This window comes from Osmerus mordax, chromosome 7 (assembly GCF_038355195.1).
Source record: "Osmerus mordax isolate fOsmMor3 chromosome 7, fOsmMor3.pri, whole genome shotgun sequence".
Lineage (NCBI taxonomy): Eukaryota > Metazoa > Chordata > Actinopteri > Osmeriformes > Osmeridae > Osmerus > Osmerus mordax.
Window position 1 is genome coordinate 20,750,087 of NC_090056.1, and position 7,612 is coordinate 20,757,698.

A 7,612-nucleotide genomic window follows, 5' to 3' on the forward strand; every position below is an offset into this window, starting at 1 on the left:
CCTGTGTCAGATCAAGCGAGATCTGGAGCACGTTCAGGAGGCCCTGCGCAGGCTGGAGCAGAGCGGGGCGCAGGGGGGCGGGGCCCCGGGGCTGGGCCACGCCCGCGTCAGGGAGCTGGAGAGGAAGTTGGAGAGCATACAGGATGTGCTCAGACACAGCGGCAGCGAGAGGATTCATCTGCTGATTGGACAGACCATTGATGACCTAAGGTGACATGACAGGTTATTTGGTTGATTGATTTGGTTATTGGTTGTTTAATTGATATTTGTAGGTTAATTGGTTGGTTAGTTTGTTGTTTAAAGGATCAATTGTTTGGTTGGTCAATTGATTCAATTGATAAATTGTTTGGATTGTTGGTCGTTTGACTGATTGGCTGCTTGGCTGATTGAGAGCTAAGATTTGGAACGTTCTGACCTGTGACAGACAGACAGCCTCTGATCTTGTGTCTGCAGGGCGGAGATTGCTCTGACAGATGGACGACTGATGGACGTGGCCCGAGAGCTGAACGGGACCGCTGAGCATGATGGGAAGTTGAGGCGGAGCCTGAGCCAGCTGGAGGCGGAGCTTAGAGATGTCAACACCTCCGTGGCCCAGCGGCGTGGAGAGCTGGAGAACTACCTGACCTCTGGCACAGCTGGTAGGGCACACACACACACACACACACACACACACACACACACACACACTGGAGAACTACCTAACCTCTGGCACAGCTGGTAGGGCACACACACACACTGGAGAACTACCTGACCTCTGGCACAGCTGGTAGGGCACACACACACACACACACACACACTGGAGAACTACCTGACCTCTGGCACGACTGGTAGGGCACACACACACACACTTAATACACACACAAACATGCATGCTAATACATACACACACACACACACAAACGCTTTAGTACATACAAACACATATAGATAGACAAGCACACACACACACTAGTACACACTCATGTGTCGTCCCCGCCCCCCCCCCCCCCCCCCCAGACCAGCTAGAGAGGGTGCGGAGGTTCTACCGGCAGTCCCAGCAGGCAGAGCAGAGGTGTGACTGGTCGGTGGTGGGCGAGGCCAGCCCGGTGGGCCAGTCCCAGAGTACCCGGCAGCAGACCCAGACCCTGCTGGAGCAACGCAGGGAGGCCTTCCTCAAGAACACCGCAGCACAGAAGAAGTCCCTGGAGGACCTACAGAAGAAGAACCACGACCTGGACAAGAAGGTTCTCCACCTCAGCCACAAGGTGTGATTCTGTCTGTGTGTGTCTGTGTGTGTCTGTGTGTGGGTGTGTCTGTGTGTGTCTGTGTGTGGGTGTGTCTGTGTGTGTCTGTGTGTGGGTGTGTCTGTGTGTGTCTGTGTGTCTGTGTGTGTCTGTGTGTGTCTGTGTGTGGGTGTGTCTGTGTGTGTCTGTGTGTGGGTGTGTCTGTGTGTGTGTCTGTGTGTGTGTCTGTGTGTTTAAGTGTGTGGGTGTGTCTGTGTGTGTGTCTGTGTGTTTAAGTGTGTGGGTGTGTGTGTGTGTATGTGTGTGTTAAGAGTGTATGTGTGTGTTCGTAACTTTAGTTTAAATCTGTATTTGGTGGCATGATCAATATTATTTATTGTCATTGCGCAGATTTGTTCATTTCCTGGCTGTCATGCCAAGAAAAGTAACACACGTTTTTTTAAACGTTTCAAAAGATTGAAAAAAAGTAGAAAAATTGGGAAAAAGCGTTGAGGTAGTTAGACGTGAGGTCCAGTGTTCCCTGACTCTCCCTACCTGTCGTCTCCCCAGGTGTGCGGTGGCCATGGCAACGCAAGCTCCAACGGCAGCTGCCCAGACAGCCCGTGCGGGGGGGCAGGTTGCCGTGATGACCAGGGCCAGCGGCTGTGCGGGGGTGCCAGGTGTAATGGCACGGCGAGCGTCTCCATGGCGACGGTGAAGCAGGTCGGTGGTGTCACAGATCGCCTGATGGCGGCAAGCGAGGAACTGCAGGGCATGGCCAAGAAGGTACGGACCGGTTACCGTGGCAATGCCTCATCTTCCCTCCTCCTCCTCTTGTATGTTCCTGTGATGTTCCTGTGATGTGATGTTCCTGTGATGTTCCTGTGATGTTCCTGTGATGTTCCTGTGATGTTCCTGTGATGTGATGTTCCTGTGATGTTCCTGTGATGTTCCTGTGATGTTCCTGTGATGTTCCTGTGATGTCCCTGTGATGTGATGTTCCTGTGATGTTCCTGTGATGTTCCTGTGATGTAATATTCCTGTGATGTTCCTGTGATGTGATGTTCCTGTGATGTTCCTGTGATGTAATATTCCTGTGATGTTCCTGTGATGTGATGTTCCTGTGATGTTCCTGTGATGTGATGTTCCTGTGATGTGATGTTCCTGTGATGTTCCTGTGATGTGATGTTCCTGTGATGTTCCTGTGATGTGATGTTCCTGCAGCTTCAGGAGATCGTGTCTCTGACCCGGGAGGTGAAGGACCAGGCCAGGAGCACGCTGGACAAGGCCACCAGCAGGAAGACGCTGTTCGACTCGTCCAATCAGAACCTCAAACACTTCATCCAGAAGATCAGAGACTTCCTGACCGGTGAGCAACATGTCACTGAACACAACTCAGTACTAAAGTTGAAGTACACATGAGTGGGTTCACAACTACTAACTGTGTGTGTGTTTGTGTCTACCTGTGTGTGTGTGTGTGTACCTGTGTGTGTGTGTGTGTGTATGTGTGTGTGTGTGTACCTGTGTGTGTGTGTGTGTACCTGTGTGTGTGTGTGTGTGTGTGTGTGTACCTGTGTGTGTGTGTGTACCTGTGTGTGTGTACCTGTGTGTGTGTGTGTCTACCTGTGTGTGTGTGTGTGTGTGTGTGTGTGTGTGTGTAGAGGAGGGAGCCAAGCCGGAGAGTATAGAGAAGGTGGCGCTGCAGGTGCTCTCCATCTCCCTGCCGGTGAACCGGACCAGCCTGGACGCCGTGGTGCAGAACATCAGGGATAACATCGCCAACCTCACAGACGTGGAGAAGGTCTTCAACTCCACCGCTCAGCAGTTGCAGCAGGCCCAGGACCTGCTCTCCAGGGCCAAGGACGCCAGGTGGGAGGGAGGGAGGGAGGGGAGAGAGATAGGGAGGGGGACACAGAGAGAGGGAGAGGGGAGGGAGGGAGAGAGAGAGAGGGGAGGGAGAAACAGAAAATAAGAAACACTGAGAGCGAGATGGAGATAGAGAAATTCTCCTGTGTGTGTGTGTGTGTGTGTGAGCAGGGCTCGTGCGGAGGGGGTGAAGGACAGCACCAGTGCCACCAGACAAGCGTTGAACATGTCAGAGCTGGCTGTCCAGACAGCTGCCCAGGCCCTGACCAACGCCCTGCACAACCTCAACACCACCAGGAACAACACCGCCATGGTACCAGCACCTGACAGTGTGTGTGGTGTATGTGTGGTGTTTGTATGGTGTGTATGTGTGTGGTGTAGTGTGTGTGAATAAATAAAAGACCCTCATAGGTGTAGGATCTGTAGGTTCCTCTGTCAGAAATATTAATGTATCAAGCATTGCACAGTTAGTCGGTGAACAAGTTAAGAAAGCTTTATTGCTTGCGGCCGGCCCACAAGGAGACAAAAGCATCACACGCCATTATGCTACAAAGTTTGTCTGCTAGCATGTTGTGCTAGCTAGCTATTTAAACAGAACCGCTCTTGACAGTCATTGGTTAAAACAAAGGCATGCAAATGTCCCATGGCTCTTCTTTCATGGCTCCCTTGCATAGACCTGGCGCGTGTGTGCGTGCCTGACCGTATGATTAACTCTTTTATGGCCTCTCAGGTAAGATAGTGATCAAGCCCAGGTCCCCTTGTTTACGTAAGCCTAGTGTTACCCAGAGTTCACATTTGGTGGTAGGCCTCTCTTTACACACAAAGCTAAACACAGTATAATTTTAAACAGAATAAAGGTAACATCTTTTATTTTCCCTACACCTTTCTCTGACCCCTCCCCTCCCCCCCAGGTAGAGCAGAGGCAGGGGGAGCAGATGGAGGTGATGGAGCGTCTGGCCAGGCTGTCTGAGGGGCTGGAGGCCCTGAGGAACCAGAGCCAGAACACCAGGGGCCTGGCCAGTGACGCCCTGGGGAGGGCAGCCAACGCCACGCACGCTGCCTCCGGGCTGGAGCAGGTAGGGGAGGGGAGGGGGGAGAGAATTTTGGGTGAGAGGGTGAAGGAGAGTGTGGTGGTATTTTTAAGAAAGTGATTACAAGGTTTTTTTGTGTGTGTGCCCGTGTGTATGCCTGTGTGTGTGCCCGTGTGTATGCCTGTGTGTGTGCCTGTGTGTGTGCCTGTGTGTGCCTGTGTGTGTGCCTGTGTGTGCCTGTGTGTGTGTGTGTGTGTGCCTGTGTGTGTGTGTGTGTGCCTGTGTGTATGCATGTGTGTGTGCCTGTGTGTGTGCCTGTGTGTGTGTGTGTGCCTGTGTGTGTGTGTGCCTGTGTGTGTGTGTGTGTGTGCCTGTGTGTGTGTGCCTGTGTGTGTGTGTTGTGTGCCTGTGTGTATGCATGTGTGTGTGCCTGTGTGTGTGCCTGTGTGTGTGTGTGTGCCTGTGTGTGTGTGTGCCTGTGTGTGTGTGTGTGTGTGTGTGTGCCTGTGTGTGTGTGTCAGCGTATGAACGAGACAGAGCAACACTTCCTTGATCTGGAGATGAAGGTGGACTCTCTGGGCGGGGCTTCCGCAGGGGTGGGAAGTATCAACCAGCGAGCCAATAAGATGAAGAAGGAGGCGGAGACTCTTCTCAACAAGGCCAATAAGGGCATAGAGACGCTCCGGAGTACGTGACACCATCACCTAGCAACAAACACAACCTCCACAACAGTTACATCTAACACATTTATACTCATAAATCAATAAATAAAAGTTGTGATCTTCTTGACCTGTGGCTTGGACACTCTGCACCGTTCTAGAACCAGAACCCTGACGTCTGTGTGTTCTGTGTTCTCACGTTCCGTGCTTCTAGAACTGGAGAGAAAGTTCCGGAACAACGAGCAGCGTTTGCTGGACCAGCAGAGCGAGCTGGCCGATCTGGAGAGGAACGCCACCAACGCCAGAGAGGACATCAGGGAGCAGGTGCACAAGTACAACTGTTAGGCCCTGCGGTGGCTGTAGTCCTTTAGATCGTGGCAGGGAGTGTCCTCCGATGGAGCCACCGGCCCAGCGAAACTACAACTCCCAGGAGCTTTCAGTTCCTTTTGTTTTTGGTCAAAGTAGCCTTTTTCTCTCTTTCATTTGGTAGTTTTTCAGGATGTATGTGGACCACAGATCCTGTAAGAACGAGCTGCTAGTGTTAGCAGCAGCTTTATCCCAGTCAATATTATTTTCTGTGTGCCAAAATATATAGTTGTAGCTTATTGAAATTAACAACTCATGTATTGTTTGTATTCTTTAAATAGATTTGGGGTTTTGTTCGTTTTTTGACAATTATACTGTAATAAAGACCTTTATACTGTAATAAAGACCTTTATACTGCAATAAAGACCTTTATACCGTAATAAAGAACTTTTGAGAAATGTTCTTAGTTGGTGTTCCATTGTTACTGTGACAATCCTTGTTAGAGCATGACATTATTATAATTATAATACTATATTATAATTACAATCCATACTCCCTGCAACATTGCTATTTTCATGAAACCAGATTGAAATGAACATTTTTCCTCGTACATAAAGTTACACACACACAACCCGCACAGACAAATATGTTAGTGTATGAATATCCAACATAGTGAATGTATTCTGTATTCTGTATGCTGACAAAATAAACCACTGTGTTTTCTGACATCCTGCTGTTGGAGTGCTGTTTGTCAGATGTGGGGTCAGATGGCTGAGCGGTTAGGGAGCGGTTAGGGAGTCGGGCTATTAATCAGAAGGTTGACGGTTAGATTCCTGGCCATGCGAAATGACATTGTGTCCTTGGGGAGAATGTCCCTGTACTTACTGTAAGTCGCTCTGGATAAGAGCGTCAGCTAAATGACTAAAAAAATGTTTGTGACCTGTACCTGTGCACCTGCAGTCTGACAGTGTACCACACGGGGGCGCTGCAGTCTGACAGTGTACCACACGGGGGCGCTGAGAGAACAGGGAGAAGAGGTGATCACCAAGGTGCGAGCAGAGAAAGAGGGGAGGAGAGAGAGAGAGAGAGAGAGAGAGAGGGAGAGAGGGAGGGAAAGAGGGAGGGAAAGAGAGAGAAAAGGGGAATGTACAATATGAAAAAGAATTACAATCTGTGCGAATGGGTGGGTGTGTGTTCTTGTGCATTTGTCTGTGTATGTGTGTGTGTGGTGTTTCACTTGCTCATGTGAGACTTAATAATGTATGTTTTCAGCCAGGGCCGTAATCATAATATATATTGAGGGGGACACATCCCCCTCACGCTGTCCGAAATTATCATAAAAAATGTAATCATCTCTCAGACTCCCCAATAGATTTCGTCCCCCCCAATGTTGACTCCATGGCTACGAGCTTGTTTTCAGCTGATGCGCGCACGTGCTGTACATCAGTAACTCATGCAGGAAGCAGGCGGCTACCGGGTCGGACCACCTGTTGGCCGCGCGCCAGAGGAGATGTTCCCGGTCTGGCTCGTTCGGCGGCGCATCTGTGCTCACGCATGGATTGTTCATTGAGGTTATCAAAGGGAACCTAATCCGTTCCATCCGGGGCGCGCATTCTTCTTGATGCGGGACGCGCGCCCATTCTCAGACCGACACGGGGTCTTTCAAAAACCAGCGGCGGAACCTCCAAGGCGATATTATGGAGAACCTGTAGTCAATCCGACCCTCATCTCTCACACATGAATCTACGGTTCCGTTTGAGTCACAAATTCGTTATCCTATCAGAATAATTGATGACGTGTGAGAGATAGTAAAACCTGAAAACAAGTCAAAGTGAGTTCAGCAGTCAGCGGGAAGTTTGACTCGTTCAAACGATCACAAAATTACTTTGAAGACTTCAGTGAGTCACATCAGTCACGGGCAGCGCTGGGGATAGAAGGAGCGCTCACAGATCCGCTCCAATAAGTTTTTGCTCCACTTCATATTTTCCAGACGAGACCGGGGAAGTTTGGAGAGTGGTCGCCAGACTTCGGATAACACTGCTAACTCTCCCCTACAACTCAACTCCGAAACAAGGAACTTCGTATGACTTCTTGAAGAAAGGAAGGAAGGAAGGAACAGGTTGATTGGAATATCTGTAAAACGGTAAATGTCTTCAGTATTTAAAAAACAAAAACAACAAAAACGCAGAATTAAAAAAAATGTTAACAGTTTATTAAGAAGCTTCTTACTAGTCTACCTGTTAACTTTATTTTAATTCCGCTTTAGTCTTTTTTATACGTATAACTTGATGCGGTAGCCAAATCTAGGCAAAGTAGGCTACATCGAACGAGTAGCCTATACAGTTGAAATAGCTGATAACGACTTGAAAAGTATTTGGGATGGTTGGATGGTAATGATTTCATTTCATTTTCATAGCGAATCGTCTAATACGAGGACAGATGACTGGAGAGCCATGCACGCGTCACTGATAATGCTCGCCTCCGGTAAGTAGCTCGAGCGCTGAGCGCTTTGAAGTCATTAATCTCCTGAACTGCCAAACAGCGGCTT

General features: G+C 49.5%; 2 protein-coding genes across 2 annotated transcripts in view; both read left to right on the plus strand.

Moving 5' to 3' along the window:
* The window catches only part of lamb2l (laminin, beta 2-like), a 39,221-nt gene extending 33,446 nt beyond the window's left edge, over positions 1 to 5,775 (plus strand). Inside the window, 10 exon segments of the mRNA XM_067239417.1 lie at positions 1 to 210; positions 454 to 638; positions 997 to 1,244; positions 1,773 to 1,988; positions 2,427 to 2,571; positions 2,864 to 3,071; positions 3,240 to 3,397; positions 3,984 to 4,144; positions 4,621 to 4,786; positions 4,973 to 5,775. The exon segment at positions 1 to 210 is cut by the window's left edge and continues 175 nt beyond it. Coding sequence (XP_067095518.1) covers positions 1 to 210; positions 454 to 638; positions 997 to 1,244; positions 1,773 to 1,988; positions 2,427 to 2,571; positions 2,864 to 3,071; positions 3,240 to 3,397; positions 3,984 to 4,144; positions 4,621 to 4,786; positions 4,973 to 5,103 — 1,828 coding nt within the window. The 3' untranslated portion in view covers positions 5,104 to 5,775.
* Positions 5,776 to 7,064: 1,289 nt separating this feature from the next.
* Positions 7,065 to 7,612, plus strand: part of lamb2 (laminin, beta 2 (laminin S)) — a 31,090-nt gene continuing 30,542 nt past the window's right edge. Inside the window, 2 exon segments of the mRNA XM_067239793.1 lie at positions 7,065 to 7,207; positions 7,481 to 7,548. Of these exon segments, the coding sequence (XP_067095894.1) occupies positions 7,518 to 7,548 (31 nt within the window). The 5' untranslated portion in view covers positions 7,065 to 7,207; positions 7,481 to 7,517.